General features: G+C 46.9%; 1 protein-coding gene across 1 annotated transcript in view; it reads right to left on the reverse strand.

Moving 5' to 3' along the window:
* CPA6 (carboxypeptidase A6) overlaps positions 1-26,950 on the reverse strand; it is a 216,842-nt gene that overhangs the window by 9,297 nt on the left and 180,595 nt on the right. Inside the window, exons 6-9 of the mRNA XM_077492841.1 lie at positions 26,789-26,905; positions 26,000-26,110; positions 3,589-3,676; positions 2,008-2,210 (exon numbers count right to left, since the gene is read on the reverse strand). Coding sequence (XP_077348967.1) covers positions 2,008-2,210; positions 3,589-3,676; positions 26,000-26,110; positions 26,789-26,905 — 519 coding nt within the window. The remainder of the gene's footprint in view (positions 1-2,007; positions 2,211-3,588; positions 3,677-25,999; positions 26,111-26,788; positions 26,906-26,950) is intronic.

Genomic DNA, 26,950 nt, shown 5'->3' on the forward strand with positions numbered 1-26,950 from the left:
CATACTCATTCAAATAGGGTGGGGGCCGGGATCTGGGGGCCCCCTTGTTAAAGGGGCTCTCAGATTCTAATAAGCCCCCTGTCCACAGACCCCGACAACCAACGGCCAGGGGTGTCGCAAAGAGGCCCTTGTCCTTATCAACATGGGGACAAGGTGCTTTGGGGTGGGGGGGCGCAGGGCACCCCTGGCCCCAAAGCACCCACCCCCCATGTTGAGGGCATGCTGCCTGGTACAGGTCAGAAAGGGAGGCGCTCGCTCATCCCCCCCCTTTCCTGACCTGCCGGGCTGCGTGCTTGGACAAGAGTCTGGTATGGATTTTGGGGGGACCCCCTAGACGTTTTTCCGAAGGGCCTGGTATGCTCTTGGAGGGGGAAACCATTTTTTTAATTGGCTTGGCGTTCCCCCTAAAGATTCATACCAGACAGTGCCTGGTATTGTTGGGGATCAAAGTCAGATCCCAGTTCATTAAAGTCGGACAAGGGTAAAGTCGGATCCAAAGTGGTATGACTGTCGTGTCGTACCAGTGTGAACCCTGCCTAATTCTTTAGAGTTGGGCTTTAAAGGAAAACTGTGCTTAGAGAAACCTTGGGGGGGGGGGGGGGGGGGGGGTTGCAGCCATAATTAACTTCTTCTTTGGAATGTTCTAGTACCTGGGCTGTCATGCTGACAGAAAATAATTCAGCATTTTGCTATGCACATGCATAATACAATTTTGCAGATTAGAACTTAAGTCTGATTTCACATGTAGTCAATTTGTTCCAAGGCAGTGAATTAATTAGGACCATTGCCAGTTAACCAGCATTTCTAAAACAAGGTCAGCAATGACTAACTTTACATTTCTCTCGGTTCAATTTTCCTTTTTAAAGGTGCTCTCCAGCTATAGTGCTTTCTCAATAGAAACTATTTGTGGATAAATGGTTTTAACCTTAATCTGCACTTGCTGATTGAAAGTATATAAGAAACAATCTATTCTCTGACTTTTCTGATATGTGTATGTAGAACCCTCTACTGTGCTAGAATCGATTTTTTGTTAGTGTCAGTAAATTTTTAGGCTTGCCTGACAGCCAGGCCTGTGTGCTTTTATCTGGGTTGGGAGAGTGACTCAGGGAGGACTGGATGACTCACAGGCAGCATCTCTGAGACCTCCCCCTACTTTTGGAACTTGTTGGAAACTCCCAGAAGAATGGGACTGGAGATGAGGAGGAGCTGTCTGGAGTATTCTGAGGGCTCTGATCTATCTCCAACTAGGGCCATCTTTATCACAGGGCAAAAGGGGCAACTGCTCTGGGCCCTGTCATCACTGTGGGGCACAAAGCAGCTGCCACTTAAGCCCTACGCTGCCCGCAGTTTTACCGGAGTAGCGGGTGCAGCCGATCCCTCCCCTGCTGTCCCTTCATGTGCTTGAGCCCGCTCGTCTCGCTTCTCCCTCTGTCAGGAGCTGCGGACCAGAGTGACAAGGAATGACAGAGTGGTGATCCGTGTTCCTCCCGCCCTCATCCTGCCTGACAGACCTGTGTAGCACACAGCCGAGTGGAGTGTTCTGGCTGTGTGCTACGGGTCTGATAGGCAGAGGGTGTGTTGCCCCGACTTGTCATAAACTGAGAAAGATCACCATGGAGAGAAGGGGAAGGGGATTCACATGTGCAGAGAATTGGTTATACTCACATAAAAACGTGGTATAGATGCATATCATGGCAACAGCAATAGCGAACGGTTTCTCTTAAATCTATAGTTGGAACCGGAGATGCCGGAAGACCAGTTGGTATTGCGGAGCGGCTAATACATTTTGAGGGAGGACCCTCTTCCTCAGAGCCAAAGCACCAAGGTCATTGACATTTTATAAAAAAGGGTTGACTACACCACACATCCCTAGACTCAGCACCCAAGTGCAGGAGAATGGTTTTGTGATTTTTAGATTTGCGCGAATCCTAGTTTATCCATCTTAAGCAATTTCATTACATACAGTATGATAATCCAGACCATGGGCTTGCTGTCACAGTAACTTACCACACACTTGAAATTTGGAATGGCATCATACTGGTAGGAATAAGGATAGAGTAGCATTTGAGCATAGGCATGAAATGTCATGTAGATTTTGATATATTTTCTCCTTTTATGAATAAATTGAGCGACTGCTTTAACTTCTGGTTCGGACTCTGCATATGGTCCACAGTATGTGCTGTCACATGGATTCAGAGATGCCCCTTCCTCTATGATATCAAAGAAGAAACGCTCTGTTTACTGCAATGCATATATGAGTATAACAAACTTGTGAATATAGACAGAATCTGCTTCTCTTTCATTTTGGATAGAGTGAAGAGGGATTAGAACACCTCATAGGTATGTATTGCTGTCTGTGCTCCTGTTAGGGAGGCTCACCCTCTCTATTTGTCCTTTTTACCATTATCATTAAAAGTGAAAGTAAAAGAAAATCCCAAATGTTGGGTTGTGTTCAGAAAAGTGATACAGGGGGAATCTTCCACTGGGGACAATAGTTATGGTGACCTTCAGGGGGGCTTATTAAAATCTCTTTAATTTGCAGGGATTTCCTCTCACTTCCTGTTTTGACTATGGGACAGGAAGTGATGGTAAATCTCTCCAATGGGACACAGATGGCAAAAAAACCCTCAAAAACTGACAGGGGTAATAACCCTCACTTAGGCAGACCATACATGATTTAGTTCAACTCCCAGCGGGTTGAACTAAAAAAATTAACTGGTTCCCCCATCCACACATTCAGTAGTGGTGTTACTTCATACCCCACTTGTGCTTTACAGACACAGGTTATTTGAAATACACCAGAACCAACATGCACCCCTTTGAATAACTTTAGACCAGGCTCATAACATTTAATATAACTTTACAGTAAAAACGCAGCATGACAGTCCAAACGAACAACGTCCTATCCCTGATCTTAACTCAAATAGCATAGTGGCCCAGGCATACCGCCATGAGTTCAGAGTTCCTTATAGCATTGTCCATGACCGGATTGCTGTCCATGATCCCCGCTTTCTTCAATGCCGCACTCATGCCCACAGGCGAGTCTACAATGTACCTGTACAAGTATCCTGTGGCTTGTTTCTGTTTTGTTTCTATGCAGACTTAACTGTGTGAGCAGAGCCCTCCCCCCCTTTTTACTTACAGCACAGTGGAGATGACTGAGCACAAAAGACAAGGAACTGTAGAGGCAGGTTTAACTGTTTTCCCAGTTTGGGACGGCTGCTGGAAAACTAAATACATACATTTTCAACCTGCTTACACATGGATCAAAATTTGGCCAGTCCCTGCCAGATTTATTCTATCCAAGGTGAAAATTTTTTTTTTTCCTGTAGCTCTACTTAAAGATGTTGGCAACTAGAATTTAAATCTGGATATTATTATTATTATTATACAGCATTTATATAGCGCCAACAGTTTGTGCAGGGCTTTACAACATGAAATCAGGGTAATAAATGGTTGTACAACCTCCAAATGCATTAATTAATTCAGCCATATAATTTTGATTTTCCTATTCTGCAGCTGTTTTTATTTTCAAATATTAATAACATTTTTAATAATAATAATAAAATGTTATAACTGCACTCTTACCACAAAAATTGACTTTCCAATTTCTGTTTGCATCAACTCCATAGCAATTGAATCTCATTTTTGATCGTGTCTTTCTCCAGAAACGATCCTAGCAAAATATAAAAATAAATTGCTGTAAAATATTTAGTAATCAGCAGAGGCAAAAGTACCAGCGATTTGGGTACCACTTGAGTGAGGAAGCATGTGGAGACAGAGCTTGGCAGGAGCAGCACCTCAATCAGGAAAGTCAGTAGCAAAAGCACCACATTACTACTCTACCTTCTCCTACTCATTCCTCAGTTTCCACATCCCCTCCTTCCTCCAGAAAAGTCTACTGCTTCATCCACCACAACAACTGCAGCCTCCAGTGACAGTTAGGGAAGTCTCATAAAGGGTATCAGAAGCTTTGGATGTGCCATGTTAAGCAGGAAATATGGTCACAGAGCTGAGGAGGATCAAGTGAAGGCCCAAACCCCTGAAAAATTCTCCCAAACTCACACTCTCCAGCAACATCCTTCTTTGCAATTGCTGGAGTGGAGAAAAAATTTCCCCAAATCACCCCATGCCCATCATCCTAATGCCAACTTCACAAAACTGCTTTCTTTGCAGCTGTTCCCATTCCAGGTCTCAAAATAAGCCACCTTCTGCAAGTGTATGGCCTATGCTATATCCCAAAGGCAGGTACCCCATCCCCATTATTTTGTGCAGAAGGTCATGTCTACCCTCCAGCAGCATGTGGAATGTAATTTGTCTGTGTCATTGGACCATGCTTTCAACAGCAAGATACATATGATCACAGACACATGGTCCAAAAGCATGGACAGGGATGCTACATGGTTTCTTGGCACACTGAGTCAATCTTCTGGTGGATGGAAAGGATGCAGGACAGGGCTACGTGGTGCTGTTTTTATCCCCACAAGTAGCTCATCATCTGGGGTGCCTTCATCACTTGGCCCCTTTTAAAAAGGTGACTAAAATGGTGAGCTGGCTGTGATGAAGCAGAGATTAGTGACGCAATCCCTTGTGTGTTCTACCTAGAGCACACACTGAATGGCCCAATAGATGAGATCACAAAAAAAATCAGTGCAACTCCTCATATATTTAGCCCAAAGATCCTGGCCTGGGAGATCCCACATTACCAGATTCCCACAGATTCCCAGTCGCCATCACTTTTTTTTTGATAATTGCAATTTTTTAAAATGTATTGTTTTCTCCATCATGACGGGACAGACTGGGTTAAGGAGGTATGTCAATGCATAATGTGGCATTTGAAACAGAACAATCTCTTCTGTACATTATAGTCCTCTCTTTACATCACAGCCCCCCCTTGGTTGGGGGAGGGTGGGGTGTTGTTAAAGTAAGGAGAGGACACCAGGCCTGCTAAGTGTCTTGGAAGTGGCAGCCCAGATAGGACTGTCTATTGGTCTGGATTTGGTCCGTGGTCTTCCATTTATTGGTTTCCGCTCTAGTTCATGGCTTGGGCATTCCTACATTACTATTCCCCTCAGGCCACCACTATTTTAATGCTTTTTTTTTTTTGCTAAGCATTATTTAAAAATGTACAACTGTTACACTTTGCATTTTAAATTTACTAATTCTCTCTTTGTAAGGCTGTCCCTGCATTGGTCATGCAAACAAAGACAGGAAAGGAAAATCTGTAGCCCAAACTCATACAATTGTTCATTCCATTGGACCAGGGGTAGGCAACCTCAGCTCTCCAGCTGTGGTGAAACTACAAATCCCATCATGTCTCTGCCTCTAATAGTCATGCCTCTGATTGCCAGGGTCTTGCATTGTCTCATGGGACTTGTAGTTTCACCACAGCTGGAGGGCTTAGGTTGCCTACCCCTGCAGTAGACTGCTGGATGTCAAGAATGTACCACTGGCTGGAGGTGGCCCAATATGTGTTTGAGATAGTAAACTTCCCTGCTGTACTTGTCATGTCAGAGAGGGCCTTTAGTGTAACTGAGAAGGTGACTTTAAAACAAATCAGACGTAGATCATAGAGAACTACCAAACACCCATTGCAGATGTAATGATCAACATGTTTATTTTATATACAATTATAGTTACATAGTTAGTAAGGTTGAATAAAGACACCAGTCCATCCTGAGTGAGTGTCTACCATTGTCCCCATCCCTGTACATTCTACATTGCACACTCACATTAGTCCCTACCCTCAAGGAGCCCACAATCCAAGGTCCCCAATCATATACTAGGGCCAATTTTGGACAGAAGCCAATTAACCTACCTGCATGTCTTTGGAGTGTGGGAGGGAACTGGAGGAAACCCACGCAGGCACAGGGAGAACATGCAAACTCCAGGCAGGTAGTGTCGTGGTTGGGATTTGAACCAGTGACCCTTTATACTGCTAGGCGAGAGTTTTAACCACTACACCACTGTGCCATCTCGAATTGTCCATGAAAAGCTAAACATTTCTGCCTCCTGACTCCTTTGTCAAAAAATTTGGATTTTTTCATCATACTTACCTGTAAAATGCTCTTCTTTGAGTACATCGTGAGACACAAAGTTAGGCTAATATTCATTACCTGCTGGGGTATACGTCATCTCCAGGTGAATGGACACTGGTAGACCAAAGGTCTTTAGACAGGAAGTGATCCCCTATATAACCCCTCCCATACAGGAAGTACTTCAGTTTTGTAGCAAGCACCGAATCCTCAAAAAGAGGGGAGGGACAACTGTTTCTGATGATGTACTCAAAGAAAAGGATTTTACAGGTAAGTATGACAAAAACATCCTATTTTCATGGGACACAGAGTTAGGCTAATATTCATTACCTGCTGGGACATCCCAGAGCAATAGCCTTGAGGTTAGGTAGACACAATGCCAAATAATAGCCATCAGACCTTATAGGGCAGCACGCAGTACACTGTGGCTGAAAGCCAAATCCTCGGCTGCCCGAACATCCACTTAATAAAATTTAGTGAATGTGTGCACTGAAGACCAGGTAGCAGCCTTACAAATCCGAGCCACAGATACCTGATGGCGAAAAACCATGGAGGTTCCCACACCCCTGGTAGAATGAGCTCTCACCCTAAAGGGAGGAGATTTATGTTTCAGACCGTAGGCCTGAATGACCTATTGACAAACCCAATTGGCAATGGAAAGTTTGGAAGCTGCCTGCCCCTTCTTGGGTCCTTTTGGTAAAACAAAAAAGGAGTCTGATCCTCAGATCTCCACAGATCAAGACAAATAAACCTTGACTGCCCGGACAACATCCAAAGAATGCAGTCGTCTCTCTTCCACCGAACCAGACTGAGAGAAAAAAGAAGGCAAAATAATGTCATGATTTAAATGAAAAGCAGACACCACTTTTGGCAAAAAGGATGGAACAGGTCGCAACATGACCCTGTCGTGGGGAAGGACCAAGTATGATTTCCTGCACGAAAGGGCCGCCAACTCAGACACCCTTCTAGTCGAGCTGATGGCCACCAGGGAGGCTAGTTTGCGTGACAGCAAGTCTAATGAAATTTCCTTGATAGGCTCAAATGGTTGTTTTTGTAACACAGACAGCACCAAGTTCAAGTCCCAAGGACACATAGGTGAACTAATGGGGGGAAGCAAGCGTGTTGGGACCAGTGAATGGGATGCTAAACACCTTTGAAAGAATACTGATAGGGCCGAAACTTGACCTCTGATTGTACTCAACACGAATTTGCTTTACACAGACGACTGTAGAAAAGAGTATTTTCTCAATCACGTATTTCCGAGGATGCCATTTTTTGTCTTCACACCAAGCAACATAAGTCTTCCAGACCTTATGACAGACCTTATGACAGCTTTTCTAGCATTCATTAGGGTAAACACCACTGGTCCCGAGATGCCACGGTCTTTTAACACCCTGGTTCAATAGCCATGCCATCAAATTTAGAGACTGTAAATTGGGATGGAATATAGGACCTTGAGACAGTAGATTGGCCTGTCTATTTTCAGTCTCACAATCTCCGGGAACCAGGGCCTTCTGGGCCAGGCTAGTGCCACCAGAATGACTGGAACCCCCTCTCTTTGAATCCTGCTCAACAAATGTGGAAGGAGAGGGATCAGAGGGAAAGCATAAACCAGGGAGTGATTGCCACAGGATCTCTTGTTCGTTGATGGGCAGGATCTTTTCTGTCCTTGACCATTTCCCCTGAGCTGTGAGCCCTTCTAGGGTGGCTCCCCAGCCTGAGAGACTGGCATCTGTAGTCAGTATTCTCCAAGTTACTGGGAGGAAGGATTTTCCCTTTAGCAGGTTCTGATACTGCAACCACCAGTTTAGGCTTAAGCGTGCCAGAGGAGATAAGAGCATTGGATCATCCAAGGCTTGTCTTCTTCTGTTCAAAGCCAACAAAGGCTTTGTAAAGGCTTGGAATGGAACTGGGCATAGGTTACTGCCTTGAAGGAGGATACCATCCTCCCCAGAAGACTCATACAGAGCCGAATGGAGGGTTGTCTGGTGCCCCTTATCTGGTGAACCTGATCCTTCAGGGAACAGATCCTTGTGGGTGGCAAGAATACTCTTGCTTTGACTTGGATCTAGGATTAAACCTAAATACTTTAGACTTTGAGCTGGTTTCAAGGCTAACTTTTCGGTATATATGATCCAGCCTAAGGCTTTCAAATACCACACTGTGCATGTTGTGCTCTGTTCTAGAGTGATCTCTGAGCAGGAGGTCATCCAGATACCCGAGTACCAGGACCCCATTGGCCCTTAAAAGATCCAGTACTGGTGCTAGGACCTTTGTTAACACCCAGGGAGCTGTAGCAAGCCCCAAGGGTAGAGCCGCAAACTGAAAATGATGTTCCTCTACTGCGTATTGTAGGAACCTCTGATAAGGCTGAAAGATAGGTACGTGTAAATACGCGTCTTTTATATCGATGGAGGCTAGAAAGTCTCCCATCTGGAGTGAGGCTACTACTGGGCGGGCAGACTCCATCCGAAAGGACTGTATCAGTAGATACTGGTCCAGGGATCTTAGGTCCAAAATGGGCCTTGTGTCCCTGTTTGGTTTTTGAACCATAAACAGGTTTGAGTAAAACCCTTTCGGATACAGGAACCTCTACAATCACTCCTCGATGCACTAAATGATATAGTGCCTGAAGCAATAAGTCTCTTTTTGGAGGATCCAAGGGAACACTGGATCTCAAAAATCTATGAGGGGGAACCCCCAGCAACTCCAGCTTGTAACCGTGGCATATAGTTGAGGAGACCCACTCGTCCAGAATGATTGTTCTCCAAATGTCTGCAAAGTGCATCAGCCTTCCCCCCCCCACCCGATAGAGTAGGAGTGTCCCCTCAAAAGGAGGGCTTGGTGCTGGGTTTAGAAGAATTTTCAACCTAGGGCTTTTTCTGGCCCTGGCCTTGCAGCTTGCCCCTGGCCCTTGCACCCTGTTGGCAGCGAAACTACCTTGGTGCTGAGACGTTTGAGGAAGCAGTCCCTGAGGTTTTAAACAAGGGACACCTGGTGTTTTTCTTCACAGGAAGTAGAGAACTCTTCCTTCCGCAATTCTTTTGGATATATTTGTCCAAATGATCACCGAATAAACATTCCCCCTCAAAGGGAAAATCTGCTAATACCTTTTTACAAGGAAGCTCGGCTGACCAGTTCTTAAGCCACAAAGGTCTGCGCATATGTATAGACAAGAGAGCCAAACGACAAACCTGCTGTATTGAATCCTTTAAGCGCTCGAGGAATATCTGTCTTATTTTCAGCCAGGTCATTCTTCCGGTTAGGCCTGTAAGGCCGTCTGATCTGATCCTTTACAGACTGGCAGATACCAATAGCTGCAAACAGCTGGCAAAAGGGAAGTTCTGGACAGCCACACTCCAGAATATAGCCTTTATTCGTAAAAAGTCCAAAAGATACAAGCCACAGCAAAAAAATGGGACAAATTAACTGACGCGTTTCACACTTAACAGTGCTTATGACTAAGCACTGTTAAGTGTGAAATACGTCAGTTCGTTTGTCCCTTTTTTTGCTGTGGCTTGCATCTGTTGGACTTTTTACTAATAAGAGCTATATTCCGCAGTGTGGCTGTCCAGAACTTCCTTTTTGCCTCATGTTGCTATATGCTTAGCCAGCACCTGATGTTCCAGTTCCGAGGAGAGTTCTATATCCATATTTCCACCTGGAGCGGTGATCCCTTTCCCTTCCTGTCACATGAAGACCTTCAAGGACTGGGTACCCTTTTCATGTTTAGGGTCCACTCCCTTTGACCTGTATAGCACCCTGCAGGAATGCCTTAGCGCAGTGGTGTCCAGCATTCCACTTTGCAGGGTCCAGCGCCCAGAGGCCGCATTACAGGCGAAACCTTGCAGGATCTTGAGTCTTCTTTGCGAGACTCGGGTACCATTTATCTACGCGTATAAAGCCTGTGTCAAATTGATCCGATTGGTCAATCCCTTGATTAATTTAAGAACCATTTGTGGGACTATATTTTGCCCTATTCAAGCAGCTTCCATACTGCGCCTGCTCTCCTTATTGTGGAAAACACAGTTGTCCTGTTTGTGTCTGCCCAGTTTAGATTATTCTACCTGGAACACATAAGTAACACACATGTGGTAAGTAACACATGCAAACCCTTGGGAAAAAGTGTTCCTAACCTAAAAGATCACTGCCCTTCACATTAAACCATTAACGGAGAAGCATAGCATTTAAAAACAACAATCAGACATTGATACAGTGCTTCAGCTGTCTCATGACAGCTCAAAGACCAAGAACTGAGCGATCAGGTTGTGGAGGGGGCGGGAGTGGCTCGTTTAGGCTCAGTGGAAAGTTGGAAGTCTGAGCCAGGTGCCAGTCAGGCATCTGGGGTGATCCTGACATTAAAGTAAGCATCCTTGCAGAGCCTGGAACAGCTCTGTGATTTCAGCCAACAGCAGACTTTAGTCCGTTGTCGGCTAATTCTGGGTCATACAGATGCTCAGGAATAAGTGCACTCCTGTGACCTACATGAGAAGTAAGCCAAAAAATCTTGGGCCATACTTCTCCTTTAACCCCTTTGCTGCCAGGTCTGTACGTCATACAGACCTGACAGTGAAGGGTTTTACACACATTTCACCAGGACGATGTGTATATCTGCCAAACAGATGTGGCGCTGCCACCCAATTGCTTTCACACACCCCTGGTAAGGACGGTGATCTGCATTACGTTACATTCAGTGTAGCACAAGGGAGAACCTGTCACCTTATCAAATAGAACCTGTCGGTGCGTCTCCAAGATGGCAACCTGAGAGGACGCAGGATCCAGAGCTCTACTGGCTATACCTAATTTATTCAGACTCCTGGCTGATCTTTTCCCTGGAAAAAAAACCTGAGTTGCTCCGGATGTCCTGCAGAAAATTGCAGAGGATACAGCCCTGCACTTAGAGTCCCCCAAGGGAATAATCCGTCAGAGAGTTGCCCGTAGCGGATGTGTCACTGGGCGTGCTGCGTGGCGTCGATGTGTGCTGGTGCGCGCTGGCGCTCCTGTGCGCGCGGCTGTGCGGGCGCGTGCGGGTGCGCGTACGCTTGTTAGCGTGCGTCGGTGCGCGTTGGCGCCAATCGGCCTACTTAAGTGTTCCCCCATGGTGTGCTCAGTGCTGTCCGATCTGCAGCTTCCTGTGCCCTGTTACCTGTGACTTTGCTTGTGTTCCTGACCTCCTGTTTACCCGGCTCGTCCCTTGGATTATCCTGTCTGCTGCCTGCCTTTGACCTTGGCCTGTCTCTGACCTCGCATCTGCCTGCTCCTTTGTACCACGCTGCCCGCCTGTTGCCTACCCTGCTTGTGATCTGGACTTGAACTTGCTCATCCCTTTTCTGCACCATCTGCCTGCTGTCATCTGTGCCTGTGGCTGGACCTGCTCACCATCTCCTGTTCGCATCTGCTCCTGCATCCAGCTGTGAGAGTCTGTCTACCTGTCCGAACCCAGCCGTCGGATCTCTCCTTCAGCATCTAATCCGCCAGGCTCTCATACCCGTCTGCGCTCCCGTGCCACCTGTCCATCCTACCAGGGGCTGTGAACCAGACCTGTAAGGGAGACCTTCCCCTGCTATTTCGGGCTCACCTGTCAGGTACGTGGGTCTGACAGTATCGGACAGCCATGTCTGAGCCCGAGCAGGGAGCCTCCCCATGGAGGAATTGTGCAGACACCTGGCGGGTCTCACACAAGCCATGAAGAGTCTGCAAGAAGGCTACACCAGACTGGAAGGCCAAATCCAGGTACTGTCGTCTCCTGCACACCAACCAGGAGTTTCCGCTGCCGGACCAGCATCAGCACCCTCCGTAGTAATGCTGCCTCCCGAACACAGGGTACCAACTCCTGAGAGATTCTCTGGTGACCGCAGTAGGTTCCGGTCCTTCCGCAACGCTTGCAAGCTTTACTTTGCTTTACAACCTCGCACCTTCTCCCTGGAAGCGACTAAAGTGGGCTTCGTGATTTCACTTCTGTCTGGTGAACCCCAGTCCTGGGCCCATCGCCTCCTAGAGCAGAAGCCGCCCTCCCTTGACAGTCTGGATACCTTTTTTACCACTATGTCCCAGCTCTATGAGGATCCCCAGCTGAGAGAAACTGCGGAGGCCGCCTTGCATGCCCTACAGCAGGGGCGCAAGGCAGTAGAAGACTATGTGGTGGACTTCAGACGGAGTTCTGATACAGAATGGAATGATGCCGCCCTGCGCTACCAATTCCGCATGGGTTTGTCTGATTCACTCAAAGACGAACTGGCACGGGTCAGTGTCCCTCAGTCTCTGGAAGAGCTCATCAACCTCTCCATCCAAATCTATTGACGCCTTAGGGAACATCGCTCTGAGAGGTCCTCCAGCCAGTTTCGGCCTACTTGGGTCATCCCCAAGGCCCCCAGTGCTTCCAGCTTTTCTCAGCCGACCACCCTAGTTCCTCCGGCAACGGGACCTGAACCCCCTGAACCCATGCAGCTGGGTTTCATCCGTCCATCCCTCACTCTGGAGGAACGGCAACGCCGAAGAGCCAGTAACCTGTGTATGTACTGTGGAGAACCAGGTCACTACGTGAGATCTTGTCCTAACAAGACACGTAAGTCTCTTCTGATTCCTTTCAAGCATGCTCCTACTCTGCCTAAGTCTACTTCTCACCTTGCTCTCTCTGTCGTTCTAAAGCTTCCCGACAAGGATATCCCAGTTCCAGTCATAATTGATTCCGGAGCCTGTAATTGCTTTATTGACCAGACTTTTGCTGCCAATCACTGCATTCCCCTCCGACCGAAGTCCCAAAGCCTGGCGGTGCACCTTGCTGATGGCTCCATCCTAAGTTCTGGTCCTGTCACCCAGAAAACCATCACCTTGCTGACCACCATGGGTCCTAACCACCGTGAACTTCTATGCTTGGACGCCATCTCTTCCCCTCTTTTCCCCATTATCTTGGGAATGCCTTGGCTACAAGCCCACAACCCCAACATCGACTGGGCCACAGGGAGGGTCGAGTTGCTTTCCGACTACTGCCAACAGCACTGCTTTCTTGAAGTCCCTTCCACGTCCACTCAGCTCCTCAGTCTGGACTCTGACCCAGAGTCACCTCAAGCAATTCCTGCACCCTATCGGGATTTTGCGGATGTGTTTAGCAAGAAGGGAGCAGAAACCTTACCCCCGCACAGATCTTACGACTGCCCGATAGAGCTTCTACCTGGAATCGAGGTCCCTTTTGGAAGAATTTTCCCGTTAACCGAGCAAGAGCTGGAAACTCTAAAGGGCTATTTAGACGAAAACCTCAACAAAGGCTTAATTCGCCCATCTACTTCCCCAGCTGGGGCCGGCATCTTTTTTGTCGAAAAAAAGACCACTCTCTACGACCTTGTATCGATTATCGGGAGCTAAATAAGATTACCATCAAAAATCGCTACCCGCTATCCTTAGTGCCCGAACTCTTCCAAAGACTGGGGTCGGCTGTTGTGTTCACCAAGTTACATCTCCGCGGTGCCTACAACTTGATCCGCATTCGTGAGGGGGACGAGTGGAAGACTGCCTTCCGCACGTGGTTCGGGCACTTCGAATATCTTGTTATGCCCTTTGGTCTGTGTAATGCACCCGTCACTTTCCAACACTTTATAAACGACGTCTTCCGTGACCTGTTAGATTTATACCTTATCGTTTACTTGGATGACATCCTAATCTTCTCTTCCTCAGTCTCTGACCATCGCAGACATGTCCGAAATGTGTTGACTCGCCTTAGGCAGCATAGACTTTACGCCAAGTTGGAAAAGTGCGAATTTGAGCTCCAATGCATACAGTTCCTTGGCCTGGTTATCTCTGTCGACTGTATCAAGATGGATCCTCAGAAGGTGTCCGCTATTCTGGATTGGCCCGCTCCTACCGATAAAAAGGGTGTCCAGCGTTTTATTGGCTTTGCCAATTTTTACCGGAAGTTCATTAGGGGCTTCTCTGCAATAATCGCCCCCATCACTGAACTCACCAAGCAAGGAAACCATTTCTGTTGGTCCCCCAAGGCCCAAGTTGAGTAGAGAAACTGAAGGAACGTTTTACTTCTGCTTCCATCCTAAAGCACCGGGATCCTGCCCTGCCTTTGGTCCTTGAGGTGGACGCTTCGGAAATTGCAGTAGGGGCAGTGCTCTCCCAGCGACAAGGTGCCAAGGCCCTTCTCTTCTCCGTGGCCTTTTACTCTCGCAAGCTCTCCGCAGCGGAGAGAAACTACGATGTGGGGGACCGGGAACTACTGGCTATAAAGGCAGCTTTGGAGGAGTGGCGTTACTTACTGGAGGGTGCTGCACATCCAATCCTGGTCTATACCGACCATACGAATTTGGAGTATCTGAGAACGGCTAAGAGATTGAAACCACGGCAGGCGAGGTGGGCACTGTTATTCTCCAGATTCCACTTCCACATCACGTACAGACCCGGTTCCAAGAACATCAAACCAGATGCTCTCTCCCGTATGTTTCATAACTCCCAGGATACCTTGCTTGCAGATACCATCCTCCCTGCTGGAAATTTTTTGCTTCTCCAGGGGGACCTCCTGTCCCGGATTAGACAAGCTTCTGTGGGGTGGTCCCCATCGGTTGAGAATGTTGTAAGGTCGCAAGATGGCATGTTCCGGTACAAGGACAAAATTCTGGTTCCGGAGGATGTGAGGGTGGCTGTTCTGGAGCTCTGCCACGACCACAAACTTGCCGGTCACTTTGGCACTTTGAAGACGGCGGATTTGGTGCAGCGTGCATTCTGATGGCCGCAGTGGTAGTGATTGCAAGTAGTGATTGCAAGAAGTACGTAGAGTCCTGCACCACCTGTGCCCGGAGCAAGACTAGCCGGACAAGATCCCGGGGTCTACTAAGACCCTTGCCAGTTCCAGAAAGACCTTGGAAGATGATTTCAATGGATTTAATTGTGGAGTTGCCCCTGGCGGAAGGCTTCTCTACCATCTTTGTGGTGGTCGACAGACTGTCTAAGATGGCCCATTTTCTGCCTATGAAAGGCACACCTTCGGCCTTTGAAACTGCAAAGGTGTTCATTAAAGAAGTGGTGAGGTTGTATGGAGTTCCTTCAAGCATTGTATCCGACCGGGGTGTCCAATTTACCTCCAAGTTTTGGAAGGCCCTGTGCAGTTCCCTTGAATTTGAGTTGGCATTTTCTTCTGCCTATCATCCCCAGACGAATGGGCAGACGGAGAGAACTAATCAGACCTTGGAACAATACCTCTGCTGTTTCTCTGCCTTTTCACAAGACGACTGGGTCTCTCTATTGCCTCTAGCCGAATTTGCCTATAACAACTCACTGCATTCTGCTATCAAACAGACACCTTTCTTCGCAAATTATGATTACCATCCATCCTTCTTGCCCAGTTCGGTTCCTGAGTGTGCCATTCCTGCAGTTTCAGAGACAATTGACTTCTTCTTGACCAACAACAAATTGCTACAGGAGGCTATGGCCAAAACCCAGGGTTATAACAAAAGGATGTTTGATAGGAAGAAGCGGGGAGAACTCATCCTTGTACCGGGCAATCAGGTTTGGCTCTCTACAGCTAATCTGAAGATGGCTTGTCCCTCAAGGAAGCTGGGTCCTAAGTTTTTGGGTCCCTTCAGTCAGGAGGAAAATTAATGATGTTACTTATGAGTTGGACTTACCCGGTTCCCTAAAGATTCATCCAGTCTTCCATGTATCTTTGTTAAAACCTGTTACTCCTAATCCTTTCACTGGCCGGAACTCGGGCCCACCCAAACCCGTAATCATTAATAATGAAGAGGAATTCGAAGTGGAAGCGATACTGGACTGTAGAAGGAGGGGTAACCAAATTCAGTACTTAATCAAGTGGAAGGGGTATGGTCTGGAAGATAACTCCTGGGAACCTGAAAGTAATTTACATGCGGAGGAACTGCTCAGTGCTTTTAAAAGTGCCCACTTGGATAGATTGGCCCGGATGGGCATCCGGAGGCTGCCCTTGAGGAGGGGGCACTGTGAGAGAGTTGCCCGTAGTGGACGTGTCACTGGGCGCGCTGCGTGGCGTCGATGTGTGCTGGTGCGCGCTGGCGCTCCTGTGCGCGCGGCTGTGCGGGTGCGCGTACGCATGTGCGGGCGGGTGCGCACGCGCGTGCGTCGGTGCGCGTTGGCGCCAAACGGCCTACTTAAGTGTTCCCCCATGCTCGGTGCTGTCCGATCTGCAGCTTCCTGTGCCCTGTTACCTGTGACTTTGCTTGTGTTCCTGACCTCCTGTTTACCCGGCTCGTCCCTTGGATTATCCTGTCTGCTGCCTGCCTTTGACCTCGACCTGTCTCTGACCTCGCATCTGCCTGCTCCTTTGTACCACGCTGCCCGCCTGTTGCCTACCCTGCTTGTGATCCGGACTTGAACTTGCTCATCCCTTTTCTGCACCATCTGCCTGCTGTCATCTGTGCCTGTGGCTGGACCTGCTCACCATCTCCTGTTCGCATCTGCTCCTGCATCCAGCTGTGAGAGTCTGTCTACCTGTCCGAACCCAGCCGTCGAATCTCTCCTTCAGCATCTAACCTGCCAGGCTCTCATACCCGTCTACGCTCCCGTGCCACCTGTCCATCCTACCAGGGGCCGTGAACCAGACCCGTAAGGGAGACCTTCCCCTGCTATTTCGGGCTCACCTGTCAGGTACGCGGGTCTGACAAATCCACATGGCATCTCAGACGGAGGCTGAGACCCAGTTGGCCAAGACATGGCTTGGCTTTCAGGAGGTGATGGCAGCGATCGCCACCTGCCAAGCAGCTTTAACAAATACGATTGAAGCGGTACAGCTGGATGTCGTCCTTATCTGGCAGGATCTTGACAAGCTCTCCTTGCGAGTGTTTGAGGTGGAGCAGCGTGTCGGACAGACAGAGGATACAGTCGTGGAGCATACTGCTTCTATCTGCACCCTGCAGACTAAGGTCCGAGCCTTAGAATACAAAGTGGATGACGCTGAGAATAGGAACTCATACATCTATTTCCCAAAGACAACCTCTGGATATGATGCTGAGCATGTGCACTCAACTGCAATCTTCTTATAGCCCAGGCCATCTTTATGTAGACCAACAGTTCTTTTTCTCCTCAGAGAGTTCTTTGCCGTGAGGTTCCATGCTGAGCTTCCAGCGGCCAATATGAGAGAGTGAGAGCGATAACAACAAATTTAACACACCTGCTCCCCATTCACACCTAGGACCTTGTAACACTAACGAGTCCCATGACACCGTGGAGGGAAAATGGCTAATTGGGCCCAATTTGGACATTTTCACTTAGGGGTGTACTCTCTTTTGTTGCCAGCGGTTTAGACAGCTGTGTGTTGTGTTATTTTGAGGAGACAGAAAATTTAGACAATAATACAAGCTGTACACTCACTACTTTACATTGTAGCAAAGTGTCAATTTTTCAGTGTTGTCACATGAAAAGATATTATAAAATATTTACAAAAATGTGAGGGGTGTACTCACTTTTGTGAGATACTGTACTGATTTAACTGACATGGTGCTTTTCCCTAAGATGATTGTCCGATTGGTGTGCGGAGCAGCGGGAGCATGCTGGGCCGGTCTTCTGTCCCCTGGGTCTCAACTGCCTAGACCAAGTGTTTACAGATCCTGTCCATTTCCAATCAGTATCAATGACTCACATATTCATAACCTCCTGGAATGTCAGGGGTCTAAATTCAGCTACTAAGTGACCCTGGTTATTAAATTCTTACAGAAATCTACCCCACACATATGTATTCTACAGGAGACTCACTTGATCAGTTCCAAGATTCTTGGTCTCCGGAGGGCGTGGGTGGGAGCCCACTATCACTCTACATACTCAAATTATGAAAGGAGTAGGGTATACTGATGCATAGGTCCCTTCTGTTTCAAGTTCTGGATATGTGTAAGGACCCTAGGGTCAGATATGTGATCTTGCATGCTCTTGTATATGATAAACGTTTGGTGTTGGTGGGCCTATACCTGCGTCCTCCTGCTAATGTACAGATCTTATATGATATAATGCAAATAGTGATGGGCTATGACACACCGGAAGTTTTTCTGTTTGGGGACTTTAACCTGGTGCCCTCACAGGGCCTGGACAGACTGCACCCCACGGCCCACCCCTCTTTGGATCTACAGCACTGGGCAACTACATTTGCATTGACGGCTGTCTGGAGGCATTTCCATCCTCATGACAGGGAATACACCTGTCACTCTGCCACATACAGAACCCTATCTCGCATTGATCTGGTCTATGCCTCCTCTGGAGCACTACGATGGACAAGGGAGGCCAAGCATCTGCCCAGAGGGATCTCTGACCACGCACCCCTTAGCCTCACTTTCTCTCTAACCAAGTCCCCTGGCCTGCGGCTGTGGCATCTGTCCAGGTTCTGGGCACTTGATGATAGAATAAGGGAGCCGAGGTTGGAAGCCATTTGTAACTACTGGGTCTTAAATGGGGATTCCGCTACTGCTACAATCCTTTGGGATACATTTAAGTCTTGGATCAGAGGGGAGTATGTTTCCCGCATTTCTTCCCTGCAGAAGGAGGCTTCTCGGTCCCTGGAGACACTAGAGGGAGAGGCTGGGAGGTGTGAGGTGGCATATATTGAGTCCCCGACTATTATTAATCACTTAACATGGCAGAGAGTTGTGAGAGTTGAGCGTTCCCCCGCAGGAACTCTCCCTATACAATGTTGAGCAAACCAAAAAATCTATGTTACATTCCACACAAAAGATATTTGAATACGGTAACCAAAATGGGTGACTGCTGGCTTGGTTGGCGAGGGGTCAGATGGCCTCCACACATAGCGAGCATATGAGATGTGCAGGGGTTGCCCTTTTATCCCAAAGAATGACAAAGCAGTGGTAGTTGGAACAATCATTAATTCACGACTGGACTACGCAAACTCGCTTTACATAGGATTACCACAATATCAACTTGCGTGCATAGAGAAGCTCCGCAATACCTAATGGAGAAAATAAATCATTACACACCAAACTGCAGTCTTTGATCAGCCAACAAAAACCTCCTCCTCGTGCCCAAAGCCCGGTATAAATCCAAGGGTGATCGGAGATTCGCTGTCCAAGGGCCTCGGCTATGGAATGCTCTACCAATCAACATCCGCCTGGAAGAAAATCACCTGGCTTTTAGGAAAAAACTCAAGACCTTCCTCTTTTAGCAGATGATCAAAGCTCGCCACAGCGCCTAGAGGCGATTCAGTTCGCATTGTGCGCTATACAAGTATTTCATTCATTCATTGCCACTGTCTTCCCCTGAGGACATTAACTCCCGGTTTTCTAAATTCTTTCAGGAGGTGTACACCTCTAGGGCTCAGTTCTTCCCTTCGTGAATTGCAGGAAGACTTGGGAGATGTTCCCTTCCCCACTCTGTCAGATTCTCACAGGACCCAGCTTGAAGCAGGTATTACTCTGGAGGAGGTTCAGGCTGCAATTGGGGGTTTACAAGGTAGGAAGACCCTAAGAGCAGATGGGCTGCCCACAGAGTTTTACTCCCAATATGTACATCTCCTTGCCCCCAGATTAAAAGCCCTTTTTTCTGAACTTATGGATATGGACGTTTTGCCAGATTCTATAGAAACCTGGCAAGAATCCACAGGAATGTGCATCATATAGATCCATCTCATTGCTAAATGTTGATGCCAAGATTTTGGCAAAACTATTGGCTACCCGCTTATCCTCAGTTATCTCCACATTAGTTCATGGTGATCAGACCGGGTTCATGTCAGTGTCGTGGTTATGCAGTGATCTTCCTGTGTTTGCTTACCTTCCCTCATGTCTTCAGACTAAGAGGTCAGCCACTTCGACCTGGTGGTTTTTATAACCTCTCCTCTAAGCATGGCTCCACCCCAGGCCCTATCAGGGAGCCCTATATTAACCTGTGCACTGCAGGCCATCAGTGCTGATCAACCATTGTGTATTCCTTTGTGTGTTAGCTTCCTGTTTCCTGCCGTGTGCTCTGCTTCTGGTTTCCGTTACCGACTTTGGCGTGTCTTGACTATCCCTGTTTGCCTGTGATCCTGACCTTTTGGCGTGTACCCGACTATTCTTGTCTGCTTGTGGCCCGACCTTGGCTTTGTACCTCACCATCCCTATCCTCCTGTTGCCTACTGTGGGTGTGAGCTGGGGGACCCTGGGGGTTGCAACCTGGAGCCAGTTGCAGCCAAGTCCATCCTCACCACTAGAGGCGCTGGTGAACACCTGCTGGCTCTTAGACTCTGCGCCCCAGGGAATCTTACGCTCCAACCCCAGTGGGATCTGTCCCCTGTCTGCAGCAGTCAGCTGTAGGGTCCACAACCTTGCGGTGCCCTCCTGATCCCTACGGTGTGCACCTGTCACCTCGCCTCAAGGTGACCTGACAGTCAGGCAAGGGCACAGATAAAAAAATATCAGGCGCCTCTTTTTAGACTTATCCCTAACCCATGACAATTTTGTATCCCAGGTGGTTGCCTCCCTAGATGCCAAAAAGGCATTTGATTTGGTAGAGTGGGAGTAGCTCTAGGAGGTACTGCAACACTTTTGTATTGGCCCCAAATTCCTGTGCTGGATTCAACTGCTCTACTGGGTGCCTAGAGCAAGGGTGTGCACCAATGAGTGGATTTCTGATCCCTTTCCCCTTCATAGAGGCACTCAACAAGGGTGACCGCTATCTCCCAGTCTGTTTGCCCTGGCACTAGAGCCCCTGCCAATATTAGTCAGGGAGTCTCTGGTGGTTTGGGGGCTGCAGATTGATAGATTGGAGGAGAAACTGTCCCTGTATGAGGGCGATGCCCTCCTCTACCTGAATGATGTTGGCCCCTCGCTTATTGTTGCCCTGGAGATTTTTTATAAATTTGGAGCCTTCTTGGGTATTCGTATAAATTGGTCAAAGTCGGTCCTCTTTTCTCTGGATAGCCAAGCCTCAGCCACGGCCGGCCCCAAACCACTGAAATGGGTTACAGAATTTAAATATCTGTGGGTCCAGGTGGTTAGGAACACCGCTTGTTATTACAATCTCAATATACTTCCTTTGCTCTCGCTCCGCAGGGAAAGATGCCTAACATGGAGCGGACTTCCACTGAACCTATTGGGTCGTATCAATATACTAAAGATGATGCCCCTGCCTAAATTCAATCTTATTTTCCGGAATAGCCCGTTTTTCGATACTGGAATCTTTCTTTTGGGATGTAGCCTGCTGTATCAGCTCCTTTATATTGAATGGCTCCATCCCTCGTCTAGTGAAATCCACACTCCATTTACCTGCACACCTGGGGGGTATGGCCCTACCAAATTTACAGGTCTATTACTGGGCAGCGATGCTGGTTACGACCTACTGATGGTTGGAGGGGTTACATTCTAATGCCACGGTATGTGTGGAGGCGACTTGGTTGGGCTCCTTGCAGGAACTGCAAAACCTAGTGTACAGGGGAGTGAGAGCTTAAGCTGAGATACCTGGTCCAACAAGGACAACGTTACGGGTGTGGGTTACGGCTCAATGTCAGTTCCTCCAAGCAGAGTGCTGGTCTCCTGTCCAGCCTCTCTGGGGGAACCATAATTTGTCTTACTTTAGAACATTTCTGGACCCCCAGGTGTGGGTGCGATTTGGCATTAAGACCATAAGAAAGGGGTAGGGAACCTTCTTGGCTGAGAAAGCCATGAACGCCACATATTTTAAAATGTAATTCTGTGAGAGCCATACAATATGTTCAAAACTCTTTTTTTTAAATCGATTAATCAACTAATTTCACTTATAACTGTAATATCCACGTCATCTCCCCCAATGCAATATCCACATCTCCCCTACTATTGTCTGCTTGCTTACCAGTACACAGGCAGGCAGATCCATGAGCAGTTGAGGCGGGCGATGGTGACGTCAGCGTGCCGCTCACCTAGGCCGCCGCCGGGTGTACCAAGATGGCCGCAGCTCCGGAGCTAGGCCGAAGCTGCGGCCTTTTCTATGGGCTCAATCCACGGATCGGCACACTACACAGATTGAGAGGGGAGAGCCAGATGCAGCCATCAAAAGAGCCACATCTGGCTCGAGAGCCATAGGTTCCCTACCCCTGCCCTAAGAGATATTATGCCTCAGGGAGCATTATTGACCTTCTACCAGCTTTCTAGGCTGTACAACCTGCCCGGCTGGACGTATTTCCACTATGCCCAACTCCGTCATGCTGCCAGGGCCCGATTCCTTCAACCTCCGCTTCTTCAGTTAGACCCGGTGGAGGATCTCCTGTCTCGCAGTGGTCTAGAGAAGCCTCTATCTGCTTTATATGGTACCCTGTTAACTATTGACTCTCTGAAATGGACAAATTGTGGGACATACCAGACCCTTCAGGCTCCTAGATTAAAATGGTCAGGGTGGGCTTTTTAATAGTGACAAGAGCAAAACATGTCTGCACAATCAATACCAACAAGGCCACCTATAGTCTCTACCAAATATGTGCCAATGCAGAGGAGCAACTGGAAGAGAGAGTGTCGTCACTCTGTAACAGGAAGTGCCTAATGAAACATCTTCATGGCAGGTTCACAGTTATTATTTTAATGAAAGCTGCATGTTTAAAACTACTGAAATTACTTTTGAAACTACACACACATAATAAAGCTTATATAAAATTTTTAAGGATTGGGTTTTCATCTACTTTAAATTAATCTGGAACTGTGATGCCACAGCATACTGTATATTTCTCACACATTGCAAACATGAACCACAGTATTCATACAAGCATCTGATGAAGGAAGAGAAGCTCCATGGTAATAAATTTTAGCAGAATTGACCTCATTTATAGAGTTAATGAAGCTTGCAGCAGTAATTCCCGGGGGCTGGTATCTGGCATGGTGACAACGTCAGTTAAAAGTAATGAGTGATAATTGGTGGCAATACATATAGGATGAATAAATGACAAAAAAAAAGGGATTCAAAGCTAAAAATACATATTTTCGATGTTGGCATGGGGGAATTCTTTTTATCACACTGGCATAACAGTCCAATTATCGGCACTGTTAGATTTCTCATGTAATTAAGCTGATAAAGCACAGGATACTCACATCTTGACTAGTGTAAGTTAAGACTCACCAGTGTTTGGTATTGTGGCAGCTGTAACTACCTAAAGGAGGGGGAACAGCCAAATCTGTGTTTGATAGTCTGGATGAGATCATACCACCACATCTTCTGTCTCCCACTGGCTTATCTGGGGGCATTAGTAGATTATTTTTTATGCTTGACAAAGCTTTCAATGACCCTCCTTATCACCTGGGGTCTTCAAGGCACCCCCGCCTGCAGGAACCTATGTGGCAGCTCCCAAAGTGAATTGCCACCCAAGGTGTCACAGATGCTGCATGGTGATGTCATTCCATCTCTGGGCCAGAACCTTTAAAGTTCCCAGCTCGTAGGAACTCACAATCTTTCTCTCCTCTCCTCCCTGTTCTGCCTCTTGTGCCCGCCACCGACGATCACAAGCATCGGCACCCCCGCTGTGCAGCGGCCGCGCGCGCCTGTTATCCCGTTTAAAGGGACCGACGTACAGCTATATATATATATATATAATGATGGCGGCTGGTCGGCAAGTGGTTAAATTATGACTGAAGACAAAACTTTATTCGTTTTAGATTGTGTGGAGAGGGGTAAGAAGACCTGTTAGGTTTTTACTGCTGTGTGCGTCCTGTTTAGGGAGATTCACCCTATCTACTATTCCTGGTGACTGTTATCTCTAAAAGTGAAAGTGCGTCACGTACATGTAGGTATTTTTCAATTTATAAAGCATTAATCACTCTTCACCCTCTTTGTCCTCCTCTGTTGCTGGTTCTTTTCCTAGGAGTCATTCAACCACTTCCTATGAGCTTAAGCAGGGTATACATGTACATACCTCCCAACTTTCTGAGATGGGAATGAGGGACACCTATTAACAAAGGTATGTAGGCATAGGACACATTCCTTGCCACACCCCCTTAAAAGGAAATTATACAAAAAATTATTAATTAAACCGACGAGTGTATGTATCCAAATCTGGCCAGTTCAGCAGGCACCAGTTGCATTTTGACGTGTGTTAATCCCTCTCTGTTCAGCAGAAGCTGGTCATTGTCAGAAGAATACAATAGCGCAGCATGGGAAATTCCTACATCCACATCATTTGTGTGTATGCCCATGTGAGCATATTTCCGTGTATAGCCCTTAGGCCCCTTTCACACTGGCAGAGTCCAACAGTGGATCTGTCTGCTCAGCAGGGGATCTTGCCACTGATCCCTGCTGAGTAGGGAATAACAGGTCTGTGTCTGCTTTGCTGATGCAGAGCAGACACGGACACAGCCTGCTTTCCTCTATGGGCGGTTGGATGGAAACAAACCGCCTTTTTCATTTTCATCCGACATCCGATCTGATCCATCAGATGGATGGGGAACGGATCCACATTCGTCTGTCTTTAGCGGATATGATCGGATCGGTGGGTGTCAACAGACACATGTCCATTGACATCTGCAGCTCCATAGAGGGCAATGGGTGGTCTGATCAGGTCTGCCTGAAAAACTGACAGGCGGTCCGATTGGTCCAGGCTATCGTCGACCTATCCCCTGGAGGTGTATCATCGGATAGACTAGGCTCACAATAGAGTAATGCATAAAACAGAGCTCATCCATTACAATGTGAGTCTTATCTATGCAGCACTGAGGACTGCACATCACTGATGTTGGAGGAAAGAGAAATGACCCTGCTTGTCACGTGCCTGGCTAGAAGACACTTGGAAATAAAGTATGTATACTTTATATTTGAAAAACAAAAGGTGTAGAGAAAGTGGTAGGGAGGCCAGGGGCAAAAGAAGGTGAACTTGGAGGGCTGGCTGGGGCATCAATGCTTCGTTCACAGATGAGGCTAGGGGACGGTAAAACCAGGCGGTTAGCCCTGAGTTTTGCTACCTTCATAACGCCTCCTTGCCACTTTGCTGCACACAGCACATACTCAATTTTGTACATATTCCATATATCATATCCAACCCCATATCCAAATATTCCATTAATTTCTATATCATGTCAAAGAATATTCCATACATTCATTTTAATTAGTTAATTTTAGGTACTTATAGCGCTGTCAATTTACTCAGCGCTTTACATATACATTGTACATTCATATCAGTCCCTACCCTCAAGGAGCTTACAATCTAAGGTACATCCTGGTATTGCATATATCCCCAGTTCTGTAAATATTCTGTATATATTGATATGGTACCCTGTCAGGCATCCTCTAAGTGGCATCAAAATGTTCTACTAATGACCCTGATTACAGCACAGACATTGTTTTAGTTCCCATTCCCATGGGGTGCGACTTGAGATCAAAGTCGCATGACAAGTCTCACCCTATTTTCTGCTATGGAACCGTTCAAATTGGTGCAATGTGAAAACAGTTCCTGCACTATTTTTGTATGATTTCATGTGTGACTTGCATGACATTTGTGTATATGAAGACACACAGATGTTCGCAAGCCGTACATGAGGTCACACTGAGGGGCGGCTTTCAAATCGCGTTAAAGTAGAACTGCAAAGCCGCACCCAGTGTGAACCGGGGCTCAATTATACTGAGGTTTATCCACTGCTCTGTGCCCTGATGCAAGTTTGGTGTCAGTTCACAGGAAAATAAAAGAACATAAATACATATTATTGCTTAAATAGTAAATAGGTGATATTTCAAATTAATACTCTACAAAAAAAATATTTTAATTTCTGAATTATATGAAGCCACGTTTCAACCTCTCCCAGTTCTTTATTGCTGTTTGAGGCCCTGCTATGAAGCTCTCTATTTATTCTTATGTTCCTATGTGACACCATTATTGTGCTATCACCAGCCATCAGTGGATTCTCCATATGGATAAAGGGAATTAGCAGTGACAGGAACCAGTAGGTTCAGCAGACAGTGAAGACCTCTTTGCAGGGTTGCTGTTAGAAATCATGGGGCCCGTTCAGTCTTCCTGACCTTTAACACAACCTAATAACACCTCTAAGGCAGCTCACAGCATTATGGATACATACGTGGGTCCAGCTGTAACGATACCCATCAGGGTTTAACACCGGCATCACATATATGTAGAGAAAGTCAAGCATTTTCTTCATAAAACGATCACTCTTATAGGTATTAATGGCCTGTGTAAGGAATTACAAATGTATCAACAGTAAATATAAGTACTACAGAATTAGATAGTAAATTCAGGAAACAAAAAGCTCATTCTTTAAATATGTGATATTATTAAAGCTGAACAGTGGAATAAGTAAATATTGTCTAAATCCAAAAATCATGTGTATTTTTCTTTAAATCTTGGTGTGCTTTGTCTTTTTCCCCAGATCTGTGCCGTAATCCAGTATGAAACTTTGCTTCTGTGCAGGAGCTTCCTGTAATAAAGACTGGTCACTGCTGCTCTCTCTCCTTGTGCAGGGTGGCTGGTCTTGCGTCCGCCCCCTGCTGTAGTTTTCTGAAGGCAGCCTGTATTGGGTGGAGCCTGCTGGGCCCCTCCCACAGCTCTGCTCTCTGCACAGCCTATCTTCAACACAATCAGGATGTTACTGCTGCTTTATATATTGGTCATATATTGGTCTTCAAAGAGAATTGGTTTAAACAAAGTGGATTTATGCCCTTTTTGACTATTGCATAATATTTACAAAAATGAATGGCAGGGTGAACATTAAAGCCATTCATTAGTTAGGTGGTTTCTGCTGACTCCATTTAAATACAGAATATTGATACTGAATGCAGTGTGCCTTTTATTCTAAAGAAAATAAGAATGTTCAGTATGAGTTTGTAATAAACATTCATTAGTATGTCACCTCTTTTACAAACCACTGGCAAAAAGCTGGTCCGATCCATTCTCTTGCATGAATACCACAGTCCATCCATATCTCTCTCTTGTAGGATTTCTTAGAAGTGGAAGGCTTTGTACCCAACTGTGTAAAGAAAATAGAAATATAATCTTGGTGTATTATTGATAA

This window comes from Lithobates pipiens, unplaced genomic scaffold (assembly GCF_037356315.1).
Source record: "Lithobates pipiens isolate NorthernLeopardFrog02 unplaced genomic scaffold, aLitPip1_a1.2 Scaffold_19, whole genome shotgun sequence".
In the NCBI taxonomy this organism is placed as follows: Eukaryota; Metazoa; Chordata; class Amphibia; order Anura; family Ranidae; genus Lithobates; species Lithobates pipiens.